We start from the raw sequence: 24,601 nt of genomic DNA, 5'->3' as shown, positions 1-24,601 counted from the left end.
CTAATGAATTACTCTCCTATCAGTACCTCTACCATTTCAGCACTATCTCACAGCCAGGTACTGAGTAAAAAGCCACTCAGCAAAGTCACTTTTAACAAATAAAAGTCATCGAAGAAAAAAAAAAAAAAGAAAGCGTCAACCAGAATAAATGCTGATAAAATACTCTGCATGAATAAAATACTCTGCATTAATGACTGACACGGCTCCCTTTTCCCCAGAACCAGGTTTTTGTGTCACATCGGTCTCCATTTCAACGTTCAGCTCCAACATGACAGATATATTTCGGGGCTGCCGTTTCTTACGCATCTCTTATTCAAGCATTTATGAAGATGAAAAGTGTTAAACTTGCTCTGTAAAAAGCTTTAATGCTAATTGAATAGATAAATGAAGTGTCTCAATTATGCTAAATCCATTCCCAGTTACTTATTTGAGCACCAACATTCAGTAATATTGCCCCTTAACACTAAAACAAAAAAAGATATCAAACATAGATTACGTCAAAGAGACCATCAAATCTGTTCAGATGTTTTGACTATGAAAAGAGACCTTCTCATCTTTTGTACCCCGTTCTGAAGAAGGCTAAAAGAAAAAGCATCTCAAAAGAACATTTATCCATTAATATTCTGCTCCATTTGTTCCTTCACTTTTATAATGCGCTGCTTGAAAATGGCCAGTGAACATGAAGTGGCCTTCAATTGAAAATCCAGTTCCAGCAGATATTGTGGTGTTGCAGTGCCACCTATTGAGAGGACCAAATACACGAATGCTCTTCTGAACTGTGAAAACACATTTACAAGGTTGATTTTCTTTTTCTTTTCAGGTTTTTTTGGTCATAATAATGTTATAAATTATAAATGTTGCAAAGACAGACCAATCCGAGAGAGGTGTGAAGAAGACTAAGCTGTACCGTCACAAATGCATGCACATCTTTTAGTGAGAATAAGAAACACGATGTTCTCTGCTTGTGTATTTCTGAAGAACATTAAAAAGCCAAGGCTCTGTGGGAAGCAACATGGCCTCAGTGTGCTGATTTCTGTTTAGTACATTAAGAATAGAACCAGAACAATAACTAACACCTCGGTCAGCCTGAGTGATAATGTGTTTCTCAGCTCACGTAAAGGATGCTTTTGCTTTTTACACTTTGTTGACAACAGTGAAAAAAAGCACTGCCAAGAGTACAGGGTATCTCGGTGTGGTTTCTGAAGAAGCCTCACAACGTCTTCAGGGTGCACTGCTTGCAGTGTCTTAGCATAGATTGATTAGGTTTGAAATGTCAAAATAATCTCAAATCAAGGTGTATTTACTTTTCCCAGGGCTACATCTACATCAACATCTCACAGTCACCATCAACAGATGGAGTTTACTCAGTTGTCGTGGAAATAGCTCAGTTATTAAAGACTCTCAATGTGTGATCGGCCCTAATGTCTGACTGGCTGAACCCTAAACATAGACGCGAGACGGCAAATGTCATCACGAGTTACCACAGAGCCCCAAAGTGGTCAATCCATGTTGCTTAATTTGTCTGACCAACAGTTAAAAACCCCGACGTTCTAACTGTTCACACACTGTGCACATGCACAATCTGAATGGTTTAACACACACACACACACACACACACACACACACACACACACAAGCCTGACTTTCAACCAGCACTGAATACTCAACAGCCAATCAGTAGGAGTGGATGATGACAAGATTGAAAAACCCATTCCTGCACAGACCTTTACTGCGACTGTAGACTACAATCTCCTGAAGGCCAGGGAAAAGGAATTAACTTGTGTAGCACTCTCATAAAAGAATGGGGGTCAAATGCAGGTAGAGCGTGCATTAATTAGATCTGTGTCACACACAAGTTTCCTGTCCAAAAGGGGCGTGTGTGTGTGCGTTGTTGTAGAAGCCTGAAAATGAGACCCTTACATGAGAACCCGAATAATGGTCCAAATAACACCTCTCCCTATACCTCCCAGAAGAATACAGCAGACATTAACTAAGGCCAGACAAAATGTTGGTGTGTTTGTGTGTAATAGTAGGGAGGACATGGATTAGCGTAAAGGCTAAACCCTGTGCTATTTTTAACCTTTTGATTTCCTACATGCAAGGCGAAGCCAAGGTCGCTGTTTCACACAGACGTGTTTTACATTCAAAGAGTGCAATATTGTTCATCAGCATTATTAATTAACTGTGAGAGAGATTATGTGAAGGCGTTCTCTCTGCAAGGAGGATAATATATCAAGTGAGATCATTGCACAGGCACCTCCACTTCTATTCGGATCCTCTTTCACCTACGTTTTCCATCTATTCACTACCATATTTTAAAATGTATTGCATTAAAAAAGTCTTTGCAGACACGTTTTCCTTGGTTGATTTTGCACTTCCGTGCGCGCGCGCGCGTGTGTGTGTGTGTGTGTGTGTGTGAGGTGTCCACAGGTGGTATCAGAGACAGCAGAGATAACGTAGACATGTTGACAAGTATTACTGAGAGGACATTATTTTGCAGCTAAAATAAAACAAACGATTCATTTCAGTCCGCCATACTTACAAACTTTGGTTTGCGGTCTCCGTCGTCGTAACATGTGCTGGGGTTGGAGGAACCTTTCTTCTTCTGAGGTTTACCGTCTTGACCGGTAGAGGATTCAAACCGCTGACTGTAACCGTCCATGGTTATTGATCTTAAAAGTGATTGACCTCCACACGAGCTGACTGTGACTAAAAAACGTCAACCTCGTACCGGGTAACGTTCACGTTACTTAGCTAACGCTAGCGAGTTTGCTAAACTATCATTCACTGGTGGCTTTACTTAGCGCTAATCCAATTTATGGACTGTCGCGTTCGGCTAATGTAACGCTCCCGCTAGCAGAAGCACTGCTGCACACAACGTACCGGCTTACCTCCACTGACACCTTTAACCCGTCCATCAATTGTAAACTACACAAGCATTGCAAGCAGTAGCTGAATCGTTGGCTGTGTACATTTGGCAGATATTTTTTTTGACAGACCCGCGCAATGTGGATGTCAGCTGAGAGTGTTTGATTCAGCCAATAGCATCCACTGAGCTAGGTACAGCCCCCTCTGTGTCCGGTTGAAAAGGCATTTGATTGGCCGCAGGGAGCTGTCAATCAGCTCTGCCTCGTATTGGCTCGTTTTAGCTACCTGGGTCTCCCGTAGGCACGACGGTTTATGTGACCTGGGTGTGCCTTGGATGCAGAAATGGTTACAGTTGGTTTGCAGTCGTTCGTGTGATGTAAACGCGTAACAAATTAGTGATGTGAATTAACCCACAGGGCAAATTTTTCTTGAATCGAACTACCAACCATGCAAGCTGCGCAAAAACAAACGCAACATTTACTTCAAAGTACAACACTAATAGCCTCCAGTTATTAAGGAGTTTCATGTATAAAGTTTACAACAAAACGGAAAGTCATCCAACAACACGGTTTTGGAGGCCAACCCAAACCTAAAAACTATTAAAATAGTTTTTGATTGTGGCATCTTCATTTTACCGTTACACGGTTGTCAACACAAAACACGTCCCTGAAAGCTTTAATCAGTTGTATGTGAGTCATAACAGGCCTCATAATGTGCACGGTTGATAAGTTTGAAAAGGAATGACCACATGTCTTTTAAAAAATTGCACAACAGATTTTGGATGAGAAAAACATCTGAGTTTGAGTCTCCTTGCAGCATTAGTATTACTCACTTGGCAGATAGATGATGACGGACGCTTTTCTGTATGTTTTAGAAAATGTTTTGCCCTTCTCCCCATCCCTGTCATGTTTCCAGGATTCAACTAACGTTAACCCTTAAATTCCCATGCGAATTTCGGGGTGGAACACAATTGATGCTTTGCTCTTTTTTGTTTCTTCCTTCTTCTTTTTCAATCAGGTTGTTATACTGAAAATGCTTTACGCTATTGGTTTTCAGCTTTGTTTGGCCATTTTAAAGGCAGCCTAAAGCTACAGTAAAATCCCAAATAGCCTAGCTTGTCTGATGCAAACAGCAATGAGGTGATGTGATGCAACAAACAGAAACTTTTGTGAGATCCTTCTCGTGTGCTCTACTCAAACAATGTTCTGCTTCACCAAGAAACACAGTATCAGAGAGAGAGAGAGAGAGAGAGAGAGTTCTTCTATGTAAAGCCAATATGGAACATTTGTGCCCCTGTTAGTGAAACGCAGGAGAATATTAATTATGTGTGATAATGAACCACACATGACGATGAACATGGCTCCTCCACGGCTGATGTGGTCATTCAGCAGTTACGCTTGATGCGGCTGGAACTTTATTCTTGGTGACAAATGTGACCTCACGATTGTAATGGGATAAAAAGCCACAAGTGGTATTAACCTTTCACTTTCCTTTGTGCTTCCAGACAGCTGGGGCCATGCCAATCCGTCTTAAGACCTCAGCGCTGAAGTGAAATGATTATAACACATGTGTATCCTATACTTTGATTGGCAGTTTTAAAAAAAAACATACCTTACCACAAGAGCAAGAGTAGCCTATACTTAACAAGCAGGTCACATATTTCAGCTGTCTCGGAGCTCATGTAATTTGCAGCTATTATTTTACCAGCATCAATCTTTTACAAGTGGAGCAGTGATTCAGTATAATTATGCTTCCACTATTACCATGTCAATCTGCAAAAATGCAATGGACTGGGACAAATTCTCACCAATAGTTAAACTGTTAAACTAATGTAGATTTATATAAGCATGGTTTGTAATGTGAATGGCTGGAAACAGATTTAGCATGCGCATTTTGAATGAAAAAAAATATGCTTTTAAGATGTTTTTATTCCAAAGCAAAACTTAAAGTCAAATGTCACTATTGAAGGAAACCTTTAGCTATGAAATCAAATTTCACTTTCTTTGAATTCGGCCTCCTGAAATCTTGTTATCTTTAAAGACCCTTCTTCTTTAAGTCACTGAAAGGCTGTCGGCATGGCTGCCAGCAGTGTGTTAACGCTCTGCCTCTATTCTAGCCTAACACAAGCCTCGTGGCATTGTGCCTTACTAATCCTCTCAGAAAATGAGAGATCTACCCTTCCAAATCGGTCAAAGAATTGCCACAGGGATATATACAATCCGAAAAACCCCAGAGGCCAAATGATGGAAATTCTGACTTTTCTGTTTTGATAATGACATTGATCTCTGCCACTTAAACAGAAAGACCACATTCAAAAAATCCATCGAATTGAGCTTGAATGATTGATGATTTCTTCTTCTTATTGAATTATGTGTGCTCTATTGGCATTAGTATTTCAAGACAACATTGTCATATCATGAACAAATACAAAACGGTTCAATTCATTAAAATAAATCGGTTGTTAAAATGAGCCTCAAAGATAATCAGAAATGTTTCCTTTATACAGTATTGTGTCTTAAAGTTGCTCAATTCATAAACAACAACAGAGTAAATGTTTATTTTTGAATGCTTTTTATTTTAATTGAATGTTTGATGTATTGTTCTAATCGTTTGTGTGCCAACAAAAAAAAAGTACTTTTACGTCAATGGGTGTGCCAGTGACAAGACAATCCAACCTTATTTCAAAGTCTCAAGTTGTATGCGATGAATGCAATGAAACGATGTTGCTGTGTACTTTATACAGAACAAGTATTATTCGTTAAATAGGACGATCAGACTGAAACTTAAAGGCTCGGACTCAATAATGGAAATGGTATCCTCACAATGAAGCTTGGTACTGGACCATTCTATTGCTGGGCGTATTTAAATCCTGTGAAACACTTCAGTGTGCATATACTGCCATCTTGTGGTTACAATTAAAATTGTATCACTATATTAGAATCCAGGGTTTTATTTGATTTATAACTAATCCGGGGCAGGTATTACCCAATTCAGCCGAAAAACTAGGGGTGAACACCGAGAACAAAATTGGGGTATAAAATGTAAACTATACCATAGATGCAACTGCGACACTGAAGAAACTATTATCCATATTGGATAACCCGGACCACCCTCTCCACCACCTACTGCAGGGACAGCGGAGCACTTTCTCCAATAGACTGATTCAGCTCCGCTGTCACAAGGACCGATACAGGAGAACATTCCTGCCCTCTGCCATTAGACTCTATAATATATCACCTCTGGCCAAATCAAACACAAGACTATAACACTGCTACACTGTTGTTGCTGCTGTTAGTGATCTTGTGCACTACTGTTTTGTTTATTTTTTTCTACTTAGTTAATTTAATACGATTCTATTTAATGTACATACTGTGCATTTTTATTTACTTTATTTTCTTAAATGTAATAGGTCTTGCTCTGTTATTTTATTATATTGTATATATTGTGCATTTTCCACACTTAATATTTTTATTTTATTATGTAACCTTGTTTGCTGCTGCCACAGACAAATTTCCCCTTGGAGATGAATAAAGTATATTTCTATTCTATTCTTCTATTCAACAGCATCTTATAAGGACAGTTCACTAACTCACTGAATTCGCCATGAGTTGAAGATATGAGTCCAGTGAAATGTTGTCCTTTACCGATGGATGCCAGACATCCTTTCCCACGGCAAAAATCTAAAATAGCCATAAGAGAAGAATAATGGTATTGGAATTTAGTTTGACCCTCTCGGCACTCCGTAGACGCGTCTCGGCTGGTGACGCATGTTACGTGGAGCGAGTGGTTCAATAGTCACATTAGCGAGCGTTATCATTGTTAGAAGGAGAAGATGCATTACCAAAACAGATAGTCGTTATTGGAGCGTGCTCAATTCAAACGTGTTGGTGTCGTTACTTACACATCTACAGTGTGGATGAAAAATGACTGATTTGGCCGCTTCTTTGACCAAAGAGGGCTGGTAGGTACCCTGGTAGCTAATGTCAGTGAGCTAACCAACTCACTCAGGTGCCAGATCGGTGAAGGCTTACAACACTATTCATTAGCCTGGACGCATGGTTACATCAGAACGCGACGGTTTCCTTGGTGCATGCGACCCCTTTAGGATCGTGGTGACGTTATTCGTTCTGCTGAGGCGAACATCAGTGTGAACTAACTCGGAGCTAGCCACACGAACAGCGTTAACCTAGCAACGACGGCTACAGCTAATACACAGTTAGCATGCCGCTAGCATAACGCAGACTGGACGTTACAGTTCGTGTTGACTGGTGTGCTGTAATAACGTTACTCGCAGGGGCGGTCAGAGAGCCGCTACATTTAAACCCAGTTCTGATTTTTGTATTTTTATGAATGGAATAATCCCACTCATTCCTGGATTGGTAACAGTATTTATTCGAGTTAATAAAATGAATCCAACTCAGTATAACATGTGCCTTCCACATTTAGAGACATTTTTTTGCGATGCTTCCGAGGTTGTGGTTTTTGGCAAATCACGCAATCTGACCTAAGATGCTGAGGCTTTAAAACAAATAAATAATGATCTCATAGTTGACTCTTACCACGCGGTGTAACACATTTACATCACAATCTTGATATTGTTAAAACACATAAGAATTGTACATGACTTATTTACATATACCTTGCATATTTCTTGTGATTAGAATCAAAGGCATGCCCACCTTCTCCTATTTAAAACCTCTGCCATCTTCACCATCTTTCCTCTCCACCTTGTCTGCCATCTTGCAGGTACCTCAGTGATGAAGGCATAGCAGAGCTGAAAGGATCTGCTGAGAAAATAACACACAATGACATTATTCGTATTGCACTTGACGTAAGTTTTCCTCCTGCGAGATTTGCATGTCCATTTAGTCTGCTCTGTATTTATGTTGCCGTATGCAGACACTGTTCAGCAACGGGTTTGCACTGTAAGCAGTTTTGGGGAAATAGGTTTATTAAGTGTTGTGGTACTTCAGTAGGGGTATGCCGACATACATGCTAATGAAACAGACAAAGCGACAGACACACAATTTTCAACTGGCCGTTAAACGTTCAGTGTGATGTATTAACTGGTGTAAGTGGATTTGTGTGAAAAGCATAATGTGCCTATTGTTAATTATGTATGTCCCACTATTGGCGGACCCAGCGTCGGCTCTTTCCATCTTCAGTCCCCCCCGGCTCTAAAGATTATCTTGCACCTTCGCATTAAACGATGTCCTTTCTCTACATCTACAACATGAAATATGAAATTAATACGAGGCATGGAGAGACAACATAATAATAGGTTAGGTTTATTGTCATATACATGAAATTTAACTTCTGCATTGGGTTACATCCCTAGCTTATTGGGAGCAGTGGGCTGCTGAGAAGCGCCCGCAGAGCAGTTTAGGGGTTCAGTGTCTTGCTCAGGGACACTTCGGCACAGGTAGCAGCCAAGGATCGAACCGCAGACCTTGACGGTTACCGGACAACCCTCTCTACCCATTGAGCCACGGCCGCCCCCAATGATGATGATAGTAATAATAAAAAATGTTTTAAAATCAAAAAGAAAGCCAATGTAGACAACACACTGGACAATCCATAAACACAAAAGTGGAAATAAGCAAATAGGAACCACAGGCAGTCGTAGAACTGAGAATGCTGTTTGTGTCAGACGGGCAGTGACGCTCCTTCCCTGCTCCGCAGTAGCAGACAAGTCCAGAACACGCACTAGTTGAATTTACTGCAGAAGCCTTGACCTTTTAAGTTTTGGCCAGGAGGGCTGCCAAAAAAGATCTCGGACTGCACTTTGACTTCTTACTGCAACCAACATTTAGCAGCTGTGGGCTGGAGCTTTGAAGTGAAGTCTTTCCTTCTAGGGAAACTAGATTCTAAGATTAATTGGGAAGCAGTTGTTGCTAAGCCGAGATGCAGCCTTTTCAAATAATTGTATCGTAACTGTGTTCAGAGAAATTTATTGAGACATCGATATGAAGAAGCAATTAGTTTTTTTATGTTACCTGGGGAAATAAAAGACCTGCTGTTAGAGATATGGTCAGCTGCACTGAAACAGGATTGCATAAAGGAATAGGTGCCTTGATGCAGAAGACAGATATCTGACAGAGTTTTGCAGTGTGGAGAAAATTGGTAAACAGTTTATCATAAAGTTAGTTACAAAGAAATGACGCCATTTAATTTGTACTGCAACAACTGCAATGACTTGTGTGCTTCACATTGGCTCCATCATGTCCATTTCTGGGACTGAGGGTATGATGTAAAGGGCCCCTCCCTAACATGCAGATTAATATATTTGGGCAGATTCTTTTTATTTTGAGGCACAACACAGTGGAGGTAAACACATATTTGGAACTCTATAGCATTATTTCTCTTCATTATTTGTTATTTATTTTTAATTGAGCAGTATCTTCTTCTTATTCTTTTTTGCAGAGCGACCTCAGGCCTATTGGGGAAAAATGTCTACCGTCTGATATCAATAGTGGAAGAACTGAGAAGGTGAGTTGCACAGAAATGATGACACGGCCCTTTCAACGCTATAGTTGTGATACTCAGTGGGAAATGATGCGCTACGGTTACTGGTTTTTCGTTAGGGCTGAAAGTCAGTGCAGGCTCAAAGTGTTCAGCTGAAATGCGGTTTTCATGTGTGCCACTAGATGGCCCCAAAACACCGACAAAACAAGGAGCAGAGCACCGTCTCTTGTCCTGTGAAACTGGAGTTGTGCAACTGTAAAGAAAAGATGTTCCAAATATTGTCGCAAGGATGAAATCACGTTTTTTAACCTCCGCTCCCTTCAGCGACCAGAGCTGCTTGGCACAGTGTACACGAAGTCTAACGTAATTAATTATATGTAATAGATTAATGAATCTGAACATCTATGCTTACATTAAACTACAGATTGCAGTGTAGCTTGTAGAGTGCATTTACAGATGGTACACGTTCCTTTCCACAGAGCTAGAAATCCGTCTTTGAGAGGTTGGATTCAATGGTTTTGAATGAAATGGACGCTGTTAGTCATGAAGCAGTTTGGAGAAATAATGAAACCTGTGCTGACAAAGGTGTGCTGAATAGGAGTCATTTTGATTTTGCCTTAGAAATAATTTTCTAAGCACTCAAAAGAGCATTTGCTCGTATTTTGCTGTTGCAATCCCCCCCCCCCCCCCCACATGCTGCTGATGTCCCTCTCAAGCCACCTGTCTGTTTTTTTTGTCTCTTGCACTCGGCCAGTTGGAAGGTCCGTGTGTTCTTCAGGTGCAGAAGGTGAGGAATGTCTCGGCTCCTAAAGACCGCGAGGAGTCCCAGGGCGCGCCGCGGATGCTGCGCCTTCAAATGACGGATGGGCATACCACCTGTGTCGGATTGGAGTTCCAACACCTGTCTGAGATCAGGTACCCAAACAGCAGTGCTCTATTTAGCAACATGGGAAATATGCAAATAGTGGCATTTAGTGTATTGTAATTGCAATTTTCCCGTTATCTGCAATTCCCACGTGGCGGCAGCTATCTTAACAATTCCCCGGCGTTAATTAAATCTCCATCCCAGCAACGGTGGCCCTGGTGACGGCTGCCATGGCGACTAGCCAGGCTGGTACAGGTGGAGTGGTCAGAGTGTGGGCCTTGCCTTTCACGACGGGAAGAGAGGAGCGTTACAGAACAAATCCCCTCTTTATGAGCGTCTGGCAACGGCGGCGGTTAGTGTCGCTTATGAAAGTGTCCGCTTTAGTGCGCGTGAGGCCGTAAGCGAGCGACAAAGGAGGACGCGATGGATTACAGGACCCCGCTGAATGTGCGAGACGAGCGATAGAGAGGGATGACAATTGAGCACTGAGGAGCGACGTTGATTAGAGGGGGAATACTGTGTGTGCATGCGCTTGTATTTGATTGAATCGAGGCGAGCCAGAGCCCCACTTGTGCACTGGCTGCTATCATGAGAACAGCATCCATCCCAGAGGTTTGGAGTGAAATCCCTAATTGTTTGCTTTTGCATCCGGCGTCAATGGCTGGAAATCCCTCTAAGTCCTTGTGCTTTCTTAATGAGAGAGGCAGAGGCCTTATCAGGCCTGATGAGATAGAGGGGTTTTAATTTAGCATGAGGATGGGTGAGCAGCTGGGATTACTAATAGCCTCGCCACCCATCCCCTGGCGGCACTACTCCATGTCATTTGTAAAGTGGTATGGGTAAAGTCAACGGGGTGTGGGGCCTGGTAGACTCCGTTCTTAGTTCTACATCTAACAGTCGGTTAATATTTGAAGCATCCTTTCACACATACTGTTCGTTTTTATTGTTTTTTGTTTTGTTTTTCAGTCTGAACACCCCCCCTGGAACAAAGGTGAAGCTCCTTGGTACGGTCCAGGTTAAAAATGGTCTTTTGCTGCTCGATGACTCAAAAATCTCCGTCCTCGGAGGAGAGGTTGATCACATGGTGGAGAAATGGGAACTACAAAGGGTGAGGGTCGAGTTTTGATATTGCATTCATGTGTTGGTTATGATTTTGAGTCTGCATTAAAGGCCACCTCCAGTCCGTGATTTCTCTTGCTAGGACTGAGAATTCTTAAGAATGATCTCCCTTTACTGTTCAACCTGCAGAGTCTGGCCAAACACAGCAGGAGTAACATTGGAGCCGAAGGCGGACCTCCTCCCTTTGTGCCATTTGGTCAGGTAAGGGTAATATTAGCTCCCGACAGTTCGCTTTTCAAAATAAAGTTACAAAGTGCTTCTCTGACATCAACACCAGATGAAAACAATAAACTAGAAGCATCATCATAAAATAGCAAACGTTTATGGAAATGAGATTTCAGCAGTGGCTTACTAGAAGTGAGAGGTGCTGTTGAATAACAATAACCTCACAATTGTGTCTGAGGGTCCAGACAAAGGCCCGGCTCCAGGAGTGGGCCTTGATGTCTCCCCTTTTCTTGTAAATGTTCTCTCTGATCTTAATAATTGCGAGAGTCTTCATGAATCTTTAAAATGCATCACTGAATTTGTATTCTGCTTGGTTGTCTTACACACACACACACACACACACACACACGTATTGCAAACTGTGCAATGAACAGTTATCACCTTCTCAATATATCCGTGGCGTTACGCGTTGCGTTTGTACAGAGTTGAGAGCAGTGAGGAGAGATAGGCCGGCCTCTCAATTGCACCATCAGAAATCTACTTGCATCACGTTGTCAAACATATTTACACACAGTTTGAGATTTGAAAAGAATAACCGATGCTCAATTCCCAGTGCACTGGGAAGCTATTGAACCGCCCTTTAATTCCTCCACGTTTTGCGGTTTTGCACATCGCCGCATCATTTCTCCTTCTGAAAACTACTGAGCCTGAGTCGATGCTCCCTTGGCGAGAATCCCCGCTCCGGAGCGGGATACATCCGGATCAGCTTGACACTCGGCTTTTGGGGATTTTCACCCACTCCTCTCTCCAGATTTGCCGAAGCTTTGTGAAGTTGGATGAGGAGCATTTTGGAAATTATCATTAACCGTTCTCTAGATTTTCAGTGTAAATGTGTTTGTAATGCTGGGTCACTCCGGGGCTCAGTGCTGATTGGATGTAAGCTGAGGGTTGTAAATAATATCTTATCTCAAGGTAAATTGGCGCTCTGAAGCAGAGTCTCTTCAAATATGTGCTCGCATTTTCTTTCAGCTCATCTGAAGACGAGTCCATGACATTTTCTATCAGTGAAGTGTTAGGTCCACTTCAGAACATTGAAAGAAAGTAGCATGCGCGTTTTAGTCGTCATGTTTACATCAATTACCACTTAGATATCGAGGCATGCGGATAGGTTGGGTTGTATCTGCCCTGTGCCAGTGCCTTGGTTAAGCCTGGCTTAAGCCTGGCTTATCTGCAGAGCTCACATACATTTATCTTTGGGAACTCTTTTCTACTAAATATATAAAGAAAAAAAGTCTCGACAGCGAGGCCTGTGAATTATCCAGAGTAAGCGGGACATTGTTTTTTGAAACGAGATATTTTCAAAGCTTTTATGACCACAAATACAATCCCAACGAATTGTAATATCAGTGGTGGAGATCTCAGAACCTGGGCAAATGAATCCCATCTGCATAGCGAGGTGCCACCAGGAGTAATTAGGATAATGAGCCCTATATCAATCACGCGAGCGCAACAGCATGAGCCAGGTGGTCGGACTGTGTGGACGTCTCCAACAGCACCTGCTGTCTTGGTGCATGTCGGTGCAGCGGTGCAATGTTGAACTTTAAACAGCTGCGCCAATCACAGTGACGCACGACGGCAGCAGCTCAACGAACAGACAAATACAGAAAATGTCCGAGCGGCACAATGCGAGCGCACAGCACCGCACATTTTTAACCGTTAATTACAAAAACAAATACAAATGAAGCCGTCTAGATGACCAACATCAGTCCAACACTCCTTCCACTCACCGCATCTCACGTTGTGAATAGTCCCATCGTATCTTTGCAACGCGATACAGCACCGTAGTGCACTTCAATGATGAAACGCTAACCACTGAATTATTTTTGAAGTTTGAAGGCAGGCTGTGACGCACAGGAGTAATGAGCTTCGGTAATCTGATGGCTCTCGTGTAAACAGGCAGAATATGGAGTCATAACGCACCTGTCTGATGCGCGTGTGTGCGTGCGTGCGTGCGTGCGTGCGTGCGTGTGTGTGTGCGTTTTTGTAACAGCCTGGTGTCATTTGCACGTGGTTTAATGAAGGTGAACATTGTGGATGGTCGTGTGTGTGTAATGGCACTTCTCAAAGCGGGAATTTACCGCCGGTCAATCAGTCAGTCTGCTGTATCCGCATGAAATTCACCTGCTGGCTGAGGAGCGTTAAATTAGATTATTAGTTTGTTCTGTTGACAAAATCATCAGCTTTGCAGCAGATTGATGTTCCAATCCGTCGGTCACTTCTCTGACTCATCACAGTCACAGAAACAGCTGCAGAAAGCGTTGCATTTCCATCTTGTTTCTTCCCAAGTCACTTGGGAATATAATAGAGTTCACAGTTGAGTTTCAAAACATTAACCGTGAGCTGGGAGGCCGCTTTGGGAGTTGGGTTGCTGTTGGTTGCTACAACAAAATCTTAAGAGTGTAGCTTGAACGCTGCAGGCGACTTTGTTTCTTTTCTTAAGGAACCGTACATGATTGCGGTCGTTCTTACTCTCTCTATTTGCTCCCTGTAGAAGTGTGCGAGGAAGGATGAGGTAGACAGCAGGGATCTGGACCAGAGGAAGACCCTCCAGTCTCAGACTGTAGCCAAGAGTCCCGATGAGAATGACGAGTTCGAAAAGCAGCGGACGGCAGCTATTGCTGAGGTGGCCAAGACCAAAGAGGTATGCCAACACATATCATGAGTCTATCATGTTGCTTCAAGGTACCTGATTATTTCACAGAGCTCCTGCAGTATTGTATACATTTGTAAGCTTTGTCGCTCAAAATATTGTGTATTAATAGACTCTTATCAATCTATTATACTGCACTATAATTGTCTGAGGCAACAAATTGTAATAGTATCCCGAGTCAACGTCCTTTAACCCTCCTATACGTTGAACATTTGTTTAAGGACCACCCCTTTCTCCACTAATTGCTGTTTCTCTTGTTGATTGTGCCCCTTATCGGCATTCATCTTAACCTGGATTGCTTTTGACATTTGAGCAACTCTTCCAATTAAGAATCCTAATTACATTGTTAACTCCAAAGTTTGTAGTTCTTCATTGTTTGGCCCAGCCCGGCAGCTGTTATCGATCGTCTCGCTCTTTTCCCTTGTTAGGCTCCGAGGACGTTCGGGGGTGGAGGAAATGCAGGCGGTAATTTATCCAGTGCCGCTTCCTCCTTTCGGGGCCGAGACTCGTACCAGCAGAGGAGACGGGAAGACCGGGTCGAAAGACCGGAAAGCAGACAAGATGGGAACTACCGAGAGCTGGTGAGGAGACAAACTTCGTCCACAACTTTTAAAACAAGTCTGTTCTGAGTTAGTAATGAAAGCCATTTATGACTCTACCGTTACATTACCGAAGCCTCCATCCACTGTAACAAAGCAATTGAAAGGTTGGAACTCGTCCTGCGTTCCTCTTTGGTTTCTTTCGTCTTTTATTTCATGGCTCATGGACTAGGTGAGGCATCGATTATGATTTTGTAGAAACTTAAATGAATTGGGAGGCTTGGCCGCGTTTTCCAATCAAGGGGCGGTCCATTTGTCTAGCTTTGTGTTGTGACCTGACAGTTTCTAGGCAGAACTCAGCCAGCAATTGGGCTGAACACATAAATAGGATGGAAGAGGATATTATATAGCATTTGGCTTGGTAATGTGTTCATGATGGTTTGTAACTCGGATGCACTAATCCGACCTAAACTAAGTGCTATCCGATGTACGGCCCACGTCAGAAGGAGCTTTTTTGTGGATGGTGTTTTTCTCGCTCACAGTGAACTTCACGTCCAAGTCTATTTTTACTAGACAACCATTATCCATCCACATGTATTTTCCCCGTCTCCCTATACCCTCTCTATCTATCTCTACCCTCTCTATCCTTTGTTTAGGTGGATGAGCGTGCTCTGAGAGACATCATGGAGATGGGCTTTGACAGGGAGGATGCTCGGCAGGCTCTAATGGATAACAACAACAACCTTGAAGTCGCACTAAACAGCCTACTGACTGGATCTTCTGCTAGCAGACCCGTTCCTGTGGAAGCTGAATCCATCAAGCCCCCACCCAGAGGTTCATACAAATATCACACACACACACACACACACACGAAGCTGCCCGCATTGGCTTGAGAAAAATGTTCCATAGCCTGAAACCTTTTTGTTCCTACAGAGTGAGATTGGGGGGGGGGATGATTTTTTTTAAATGCAGTGGAAATCTCCCACAGCCTAGTTAAAGGTCCACATTGGCAGTTTTTGCTTGTTTTTGTCCATTTAACTTTGCTGCGGACGATTTTTCCCAAGCACACGTAAGGATTCAGATGGATGCGGTCGTTTCTGTAATATTTGTTTCAGCACTGAAAATCAAGCTGAAACTTATTCCGTCACACTGCCTTTTTTCTGGTGGTGAAAACAACTGAGCAGAGACTGTTTTTATTGTTGCTGCATACATCGGTCCTCTGAGTCTGCTGCAGAACATTAACCTTTCCAAAATCATGTCGTCTTTAAGGGATTTAAGTGTTCTTGTTTTGTTTCTTCCGGTTTGAAACAGCGACACACACGGATGCACACAACCAGACCCGGGTCACATAAACCTTAGATGTAGACACTCAGGGCTGGAATATCCAGAATCATAGATGAACTGTTCTTAATTGGGTCTACATAATCTTGTTCTTTGGGTTCTTCTCAGCCAGAGGAAGAGGAAGAGGCAGGTCCAGAAATGAAGATGAGGAGGAGGGAGCAGGTGGAAGGCCGTCCGGACCAAGCACTCTTTTTGACTTTCTTGAATCCAAGATGGGAGTTTTCTCCGTCGATGGTGAGTGACGTGTTCTAGGTTTCATTGTAAACTACCTTCTTTCACCTCTCTTTGTTCATGAACACTTTAACCGCTTTACTTGATTTATTTAAGGAAAGAACATATTTTATGAGTTTAAATGTTGGTATAGTTTTTCAAACCAACCTCTAGTAAGAATGTACAAATGAATAACATTTCGCCATCATAGACAGAGTCACCTTTGCATTCAGACGGGTCGGATTGCTTCTGATTCAGAAGTCATGTTCTCTTAATGTCTGAGATCAGTGTGGTGTGGAAGAACGGTGCTGTGATATGTTATGTGTATTTTAATGCTCGATTGTGTTTGGCCAAGGATGATATGGTTTGGTGATTCCATTAATGATGTTTTGTTCATTTATTTACAGCTATTGGCTTCATGTTTTTGTTGAGTGTTTTCGATAGTTAATCTTCATTGAATGACACGTTGTAATGTGGTCTTGTCAATGTTCCTTGAATTATTTATCCCCTATTGTTTTGCCGTGGCTTTTGATAACGCTGCTTTTTGTTATTATTTTGTTTTCTCAGAGCAAAAGAGCCATGGACCTCAGAGACACCATGAGAGTAAAGCCAATTTCTCCAACTCCGACTATTACTCCAAAGACGCATCTCAGACCAAGTTCTCCTCGCATAATGACCACCGGCAACAAAGGAATGACAGACCACCTCGCTTCCACCGGGACTTTGATTTTCCCAAACCTGGCCAGGAGCCTCTCTCTGACTCTACGACCTCCCAAACGTCAGCTCAAGCCCAGCAGTGGAAGGGCCAGGAGAGATGGTCGCGCGGCACATCGGACAGATTGCAGAATGACAGGAGAGAGACGAGAGAGGAGCCCATTTTCCCTTCATCCTTCTCCACTACTTTCCCACATTCAAAAGAACCTCAGCAGCAGACGGAGTTCGGCTCATCGCACCACCAACGATCCAGAAATGGAGACGGAGGCGGCAGGAACACGGCCGGGCCGTCCAACAGGAGAGGGGCTAGAGACAACGCACCCACGGCTAAACCGACTGACTGTGCAGGCGGCGAGCCCGATGGCAGAGGGAATAGTAAGCGTACGGACAGAACTGAAGAACCCAACAGCAGCAGCAGGAGGAAGGGGAAGACGGACCGGCCAAACTCGGACCACCTTGACCGACAAAGGGATGGTGGGCCTCCAAACTTTAACCCGAGGGGAGGAAGATCAGGGACACCCCAAGAAGTGGGGTTATCGCGGGACTTTCGAATGGCGACAGGGGATCCCTCTCATTTCCAAAATGGAGACATGGAGCACAAAAGAACTGGGCCGATCAAGCCAACAAACTCGCCGAGTGTCCCTTACAGGGAGCCGCCCCCCCCCAAGAAAAACGCCTCCAGTAACCCAGGACCCAAAAGGAGGCCGGGACAAGGCAAAGGTCCAGGACCTCGAGGACCAGAGAGAAGTCATTTTGTGGAACAAGCTTGGAAACCTGGAGACCAGTGCCTGGCGCTGTACTGGGAAGACGGCAAGGTATGTAATTATCGCTGATGATTCAAATTACTGTATGTCTACTCAGAGAATGTACACTGACATTAAAGCCAATTCAACGCATACGCAGTTAACACGTCAAGTGACGAAGAAAACAAAACAAGTGGAGTTGTGACTCATTTGTCTCTCATTCGCTGTGTTAATTGTTGTTGTCACGTCATGTATAACTGCCATTGTTCTTGTCTTGACATGTGGAAAATGTTTGTATTAAAACAAGTTTCTCTTTGTGTGTGTCTGCTGTGGTGCGTGAAGTTCTACCATGCCAGGATAGACGCTGTGCATCCGTCCGGCTCCACGGCTGTGGTTGTGTTCAGTGATTACGGAAACTGCGAAGAGGTCCTGCTGCATAACATCAAACCCCTTTCTGCTGATGTTTTGGTAAGACGAGATATTAATAATAGAATTCATCATTCATGCGTTACCAAGTGGAAGCAACTAATTAAACTGTATTCAAGTGGGTTGAGAGAGGAGGAAATGACATCTTAATCTGATTACCCACAGTAACATCACAACCCTATCAAATGTCCAATGGCAGGAGGAAGATGATGGCTACTACGACAGTTCATTAGAGTTTCGCGGTGGGGGAGACGGACAGCATAGACGCACCAGACCCACACAGCAGTATTACCAGCCTCCTAGGGCACGAGATTGATGTGTCTGCGTTTACACTGGCAGGTAAATAAATATGAAACTGTGGTGTTTTTTTTTTTTTTTCAATTAATAATTGGACATCGAACATTGTGTGAAGAATCTTCCTATTTTTATATGGCAGCTTTTTATTCACAGCATTGCTCTTCATTGTAGTGGGAGTCTTGAATTGTACAATAAAAGAAAAAAGAAATTTCATGCTCTCATTTTTATGTAAAAAAAATAAAATGATTCTAAATAATTGTATGATTTCAACTTTGGCTGCTACTGCTTGTACATCGCATTGTGTAAAAAGTATTTCTCAAGGTGATCTTAAAAGAGTCCAAAATGCAAACCTGGTTCATTTTTTGTAATTTGATGTATTGATTTTTCTTTTTCTTCACCCATCTGTGTGCTCGTCCCACATCCTCCCATGACAGAGTTTTTGTCAACTTTCTGCAACAATCCAGAATGCTTCCTAAATTTGTAATCATCCACATAGCCAGGACGTACAGGACTTTTTAAAGGGCTTGGACATAACGCATATATATATATATATATATAATGAAAAACTGTCATGAGCACCTGTTGATTTTGTTAAGGACATATCTACTGTACATGTTGTGAAGCTTAGTTAAATGAATGCATTAAAATAAAAAAAGATTATGGTATGTAGCGAATATGTTGTTTAAGTGTGTTTTATTTTGAATTTGATACGCTGAGACTAATCCAGAGCAAAGACAGAAACATCTGGGGGGGTCCTTGTTTTTTCTTTTTTTGTAAAAATATGTTTTATTGGTGTTCACAGGTTTTATCCCACCAGGGAAGAGGATTCACACGTTTGAATGCAACTACAGATGGAAATTTAAAACCTCATTCCTGACCCACCTACCCATTGTAGGGCTACAGGCTACAGAACTTATACATTCAGGTGACGGAGATATAGACATAAGATCAAATAATTGCATTAATCGATCAAACACAGCGAGAGTAAAATAAAACAATCTTAGTGAAATTAAGGAGAAAAGCAAGAGAATAGTAGAGAGTTACTAAGCAAAAATCTGAAAAGTCACATATAAAAAAAATAAAATAAAATGAATAAATAAATTTTAATGTTTTGTTTTGTTTGATCTCATGACAGTTATGATTGTCAGTTAGTTTGACTTCATCACGGAATAGATTCGAGTTCTTGTCCCATCGTTTACCTCTTTCATGTCTCTTGTGGACAGCATAGGTACTATTAGTCCACAGCAAGCAGCTCAAGCTCATTTGTTGTGTTCTGCGAAGCAAATCCAAAGGGTAAGGCAATCTCTTCCCCCTGTAATAGAGACGGTTACACTGCAGAGATATCATTTTGCACAATACAAAAGGGACTGTACCCAGCTCTCCCAGCTCTTCCAGCATTGCACACACACCACTGAGCTGCCCGTCTATGGACTTGTGCTTCGCGAGAGACAACTTTTACACATCAAGAAGTAATCTCCACCCGGGCTCCAATTTCACTCACACCAGCAGTGGGAGACAAATGGACAATGCACGCGAGTTCAGCAGAGAGGTCGCCGCGCTATTCTGTATCATTGGTCCAAAAGGATTTGCTTTATTTTCCAGCTGAGGTGCCAAAACGAGCACAGATGAATAATTAACAGCCGGTAATATGGAAACCTATCTGCTGGGGAGGCACTGAAAGTGAAGCTCATGAAAGGGTTCTTGGGGACGAACCATGAAATGCTGGCCAGATAATCTTTAAGGCTTGATTTTCAATCTGATAATCCTTTCATATTCAATATTTTTCTCTTGACCCGGTGAAATTTCTGGATGGACATATTGGGCAGAGCATCTGTGGACCCTGAAGTCATTAGACTCAATAAATGTTTGGTTATTATGTGCGCAAATCTTGATGCTGTGGATTGTAGGGTCAGTTTATTTTCACAGTTCTCGAGTGTAAACTGATTATTTTTAAAGAGAAAATCCTCACGTGACTGTTTTATGGAGAGGAACAGAAGCTGAGGTAACAGAAGAATTAAACGGGGGCTTGTTATAGGCTTGTTAGTATTGTCATAAATTAGCTTTATTGAAACATTTAAGTGGGTTTCTGAGGAAAACCAATCGAAAACAGTTTTAAAAAAAAAAATTCACCATGTGGGTCATGATATTTATGAAGCCACATGATAACGCTGAGTAAGTGATCCAATGTCAGTGTAATGTCAGTGTGACCTCCTGTTTTGGTCCCTATAAAGAAAGTGTTGGACCACAGAAAGTGAAAGACTGAAAGCTGGCAAACAGATTAGATTACATCGTGTTTTCCATGTTTATGTAACTGCACAGTCTGTGCAATCTTGTTGATGCTGTGATCAGAGTAAATCAAGAAGCTGTAAACACGCCATGTTTTTCTGTTACTGACCCTCTTTGGATAGATATGATCTCATTTTTACAGTATTCAAACAATCTTCGATTAGGATTGGATTGTACATGAAAGGATTTACAGTGGGAGTGGAATGTATTGGGACAGCAACTCACTTTTTAATGTTTAGGCTTGACAGGCTTTACCGCTGTCAGTTTCGGATTAATCGTATTCCCATTTACATCGGATTATGAGAGGGTGGCAGGATTGGTCAGTGGTTAGCACTGTCACCTCACAGCAAGAACGTCACAGATTCAAATCTGACCAGGATGGTCTTCCCACAGTCCAAAGGGATTTGGTGACTGTAGAATGAGCTGTGGGTGTGAAAATGAGTGTGTGCCATTTTGCCCCTTGATTATGATGATATTTACTTACAAAGCTAGCTCATCTGTAGCTACATTCATTTTTTTCATCCATGGTTACTGAAATACCACACCCTAAAAAATGTTATGGCAACAAAGTGACATTTAATATAATTAAATAGATTTTATGTTCTACAAATTAGATCACAAAGTATTGAATGAATTCACTAAATTTAAACATAAATAATAAGTATATCCAAATCAATTTCTCAAGCAAAACTGATTTATATTTACTAAGGACCTGAGCAAAAGTAATTTTAATTTACTCAATATCTGGGTGAACTTGATTTGTATTTACTAAGTCTCTGAGGAAAATTGATTTATATTTACTGATTATTTGAGTGATATGAATATAAGCTTACTAAATATCTGGATAAACGTGATTAGGATTCACTTAATAAAATGAATTGTATCAACTCATATTTTAGCAACTTTTTTGCTTAATTCAACACATTTACATTGCTATTCTTATTTATATGTACCTCACTTAATTATTTGAAATATAAGTTTAAGTCAGTATCACAAGACTTTAAATCTATTCAATAATATTAATTGTCACTTTGTTGCCATCATTTTTTAAAAAGTCTAATCAACTCAATATCATGACTTCTTGGTGTCACAGTTTAATTAATTTGATCACCATGCATAAAAAGTACAGCAACATTTATTTCAGTTCTTTTGTCTATACATATTTATCCAACATCCACAGTGTAAAATGCCAAAATACAACAATAGAGTGAAGAGAGGGGATAAAAGAACACAAAGACAGAAACAATGTTTGTGTACAATCGGGATATAGTACATTGCATGAAGGCAATACTGGCATACTTTTTATTGGTTTTGAAATAAGGTCTGTACACAAGCTTGATACATTTTGTTCTACGCTATAAAATATGGTAGTAAATATACCTCTAAATTTTGAAGCTTTGACGTGTCTTTAAAAAGCCACTTGCTAACAAGTGGCTAAAAGAAACGTCACACCATCGTCACATCATCACGTGCTACGTCAGATTGGTTGAAAGGGCCTATTAGAGGCAACAAATGACACAACAAACCTCAGTGGCTTGCCAATAATTACTGTTAGAAATGTAGTTATGATTGTATTTTGTGATTTGATCTACTGACATAATCTTTTAATACTTGATCTGTAGATTCCTCAAACACAGAAGACAACATCTCTTGTCATGTTGATGCGAGGATGGCTGGTGGCCTGAAAGTCAAAAGTAAACATTATTTAGCTCTTCTGACCAAAAATTTGTCAAAGCTACAATTTTTGAAAACATATGGCTTCTACGGTAAAACAAACCCCTATCACAGATCCTTGATGTGCTGTCTTAGGAACCAGCCTAATGAAACATTTCACTACAAAGGTTTCAAGAGAAGTCATCGGTCCCAGCAAAGAAATATTGTGTAGCACTCAGTTTTTGTTTAGCCAGTGTGCAGAATAAGGGGGGTCTCAGGGGGTCCAAGACCCCTTGATAGAGAATCACAGGATAACATTACCTCCTGTAGATCAAAGTATGGATAGCCCCAAGGTTCTGCTCTCGAAGGGGAGAAGGTTCAGCAGCCTGGGAGTGAATTCATCCAGTTTGGACATTAACTTTGATTCAAGGTGCATCGTTGTGATTCTGTGAAACTCATCCTGCATCTGAAAAACAAATAATCAAACCAGCTATAGAGCCTCAAATTGAATGAGTGTTCATCATTTTATATAATTTGAAGACCTCCGTTCACAAAAGCAGCTCGGTGTAATCAGTCAGCATGAGCTGCAACCACTGTCTAAAAGCATACTGTGCACTGAAGTAGGGCGGTAATTCCATCTCTCCTTCTGTGGCCTCATGTACTGAGAACAGAGACATGAAAGTGAACGTTAACAAGACAAAACCTACAGAGAACAGAATGTACAAAAGCTGAAAATGATGCTGCTTTCAACAGCAAGATACTTGAAAGTACAAATTGTACTTGAGAAAACTAAATGCAGTGAATGTAACTCGTAATTACTGCGAGTACACTTTTCATACATTTGTGCATTCATATAATGAGGCCTATTTGCTCGGATATTTGCTAGCTAACAATAGCTTGTTAATGTTGGGGATGGAAGGAAGCTCGGGCTGAGACCAGGATAATTGGTCAAATGAAATTGGCTGGTGTCTTAAAAGAGCACTTTATGAAGTATGCTTGGGAAATAACAATAACATGACCTTTTGACATTGAGCCGACCACTTTTTCAGTCCTTTCCACGTTTTTAGTAGAGTCAAAGACAATGCAGACTGACTTTGAATCACGAGCTTAATTATGATTTACAGCGCAGTAAAGTTGGCATGTTTCGTAGCTTAAAGAGGGCAAAACTTTGTTCAACTGCAGCAGCAACTTGGTTATAAACTGTTTTTTACCTAATAATAGTTAAACATGTCTTACCTTTGGGAGAACAGCAGCCCCCTGTCCCTGATGGTGGCTGATTGATGTCCATGTGGTGCAAAATACCGTGGGTTGTGTAAGCTGATTAAAATCAAAGACCTCTCAATGAGTAAAATTAATCAGATTTCTGCATCTTTTACGTTCCAGATGAAATACAAATAAATTCTACTGAGAGATTCACAGCTGATTTTATTCAAACAAAACTAAATTATTAAAGTCAAATCTAAATTAATTGTATTCAACTCAATTCAAATCAAAACTACACAGTCTTTTTTATTATGTATAAGTTACCATTTTTTATTTATCAAATATTAATTAAGCCCAATCACAGTTTTTACAGTGCAGACTGTCCAGTTGTGCTGTGTGCATGTAGCGTTAGATGAAAAGTCTGGATCACCTACGGGATCACAACTCATTTTGTGAGGCTCGTTAGGAACCATCCTCTGGGGAACATGAACCTCTGTACCAAATGTCATGCCAATCAATCCAATAGTTGTTGAGGTTTTGGACTCAAAGATGTGAACCTCATCGTAGCGCTAAATGAAAAGTGAGGGGATCAGCAAAGTCATTAGGATTCATCCTCTGGGGAACATGAACGTCTGTACAAAATGTTACGACGATCCCTCCAATAGTTGGATCAAAGGAGTGCACCGACTGGCTGACATCCCTAGAGTCTAACTGCTAGCATGGTTAAAAACTATTGTTCTTGAAGCATTGCCTTTTTCCAGGCCCCTCTCTACTGCAATCTGATCACCTCCAGTAACAGGAGAAATGCTTTTCTCTCCCCGAGAGGGAACAACCCTCTTTCCCACATTACCATCGCCTTTGCTCTGCCCCTTCGTTTCCCACCTGCTTGCCTCTCCTCATATCCCCCATTCACAGCTGTTGGCCATTATCTTTCTGCTTACCTGACCCCTCACCCTCCATCCCTCCACCACGGTACCTTTGTGGCAGGGACATCTGA

At 41.7% G+C, this 24,601-nt stretch overlaps 2 protein-coding genes across 4 annotated transcripts in view; one reads left to right on the top strand and one right to left on the bottom strand.

The window, feature by feature from the left end:
• The window catches only part of LOC142933696 (protein diaphanous homolog 3-like), a 152,860-nt gene extending 149,854 nt beyond the window's left edge, over positions 1 to 3,006 (bottom strand). The window contains exon 1 of the mRNA XM_076077896.1: positions 2,543 to 3,006. Coding sequence (XP_075934011.1) covers positions 2,543 to 2,662 — 120 coding nt within the window. The 5' untranslated portion in view covers positions 2,663 to 3,006. The remainder of the gene's footprint in view (positions 1 to 2,542) is intronic.
• A 3,615-nt stretch (positions 3,007 to 6,621) lies between these two features.
• Positions 6,622 to 19,563, top strand: tdrd3 (tudor domain containing 3). Of its 3 annotated transcripts, XM_076077795.1 has the most exons (14): positions 6,622 to 6,829; positions 7,615 to 7,699; positions 9,292 to 9,357; positions 10,088 to 10,248; positions 11,165 to 11,306; positions 11,447 to 11,518; positions 14,034 to 14,183; positions 14,621 to 14,773; positions 15,388 to 15,565; positions 16,181 to 16,306; positions 16,850 to 17,811; positions 18,082 to 18,207; positions 18,365 to 18,504; positions 19,265 to 19,563. In XM_076077795.1, the coding sequence occupies exons 1-13, from the start codon at positions 6,792 to 6,794 to the stop codon at positions 18,479 to 18,481; spliced, it is 2,376 nt and encodes a 791-aa protein (XP_075933910.1). In that variant the 5' UTR covers positions 6,622 to 6,791; the 3' UTR covers positions 18,482 to 18,504; positions 19,265 to 19,563. The 3 variants fall into 3 exon arrangements, with proteins under 3 accessions (XP_075933910.1, XP_075933909.1, XP_075933911.1); XM_076077794.1 differs by lacking the exon at positions 19,265 to 19,563 and having other exon boundaries at positions 6,623 to 6,829; positions 18,365 to 19,136; XM_076077796.1 differs by lacking the exon at positions 19,265 to 19,563 and having other exon boundaries at positions 6,623 to 6,829; positions 18,331 to 18,469.
• Positions 19,564 to 24,601: the final 5,038 nt, after the last annotated feature.

The sequence above is a fragment of the Anarhichas minor genome, unplaced genomic scaffold, assembly GCF_050575085.1.
Source record: "Anarhichas minor isolate MPS153535 unplaced genomic scaffold, ASM5057508v1 ptg000062l, whole genome shotgun sequence".
NCBI classification, from domain to species: Eukaryota; Metazoa; Chordata; class Actinopteri; order Perciformes; family Anarhichadidae; genus Anarhichas; species Anarhichas minor.
This window is presented reverse-complemented; position numbering and strand designations above follow the sequence as displayed.

What these genes read in the sequence shown, in the direction of transcription:
- tdrd3 (XM_076077795.1), top strand. Translation starts at nt 6,792, where the DNA reads ATGACTGATTTGGCCGCTTCTTTGACCAAAGAGGGCTG. An exon ending in CCTTTGTGCCATTTGGTCAG is followed by an intron (nt 11,519 to 14,033) that starts GTAAGGGTAATA and finishes TGCTCCCTGTAG; the next exon opens with AAGTGTGCGAGGAAGGATGA. An exon ending in CATCAAGCCCCCACCCAGAG is followed by an intron (nt 15,566 to 16,180) that starts GTTCATACAAAT and finishes GGTTCTTCTCAG; the next exon opens with CCAGAGGAAGAGGAAGAGGC.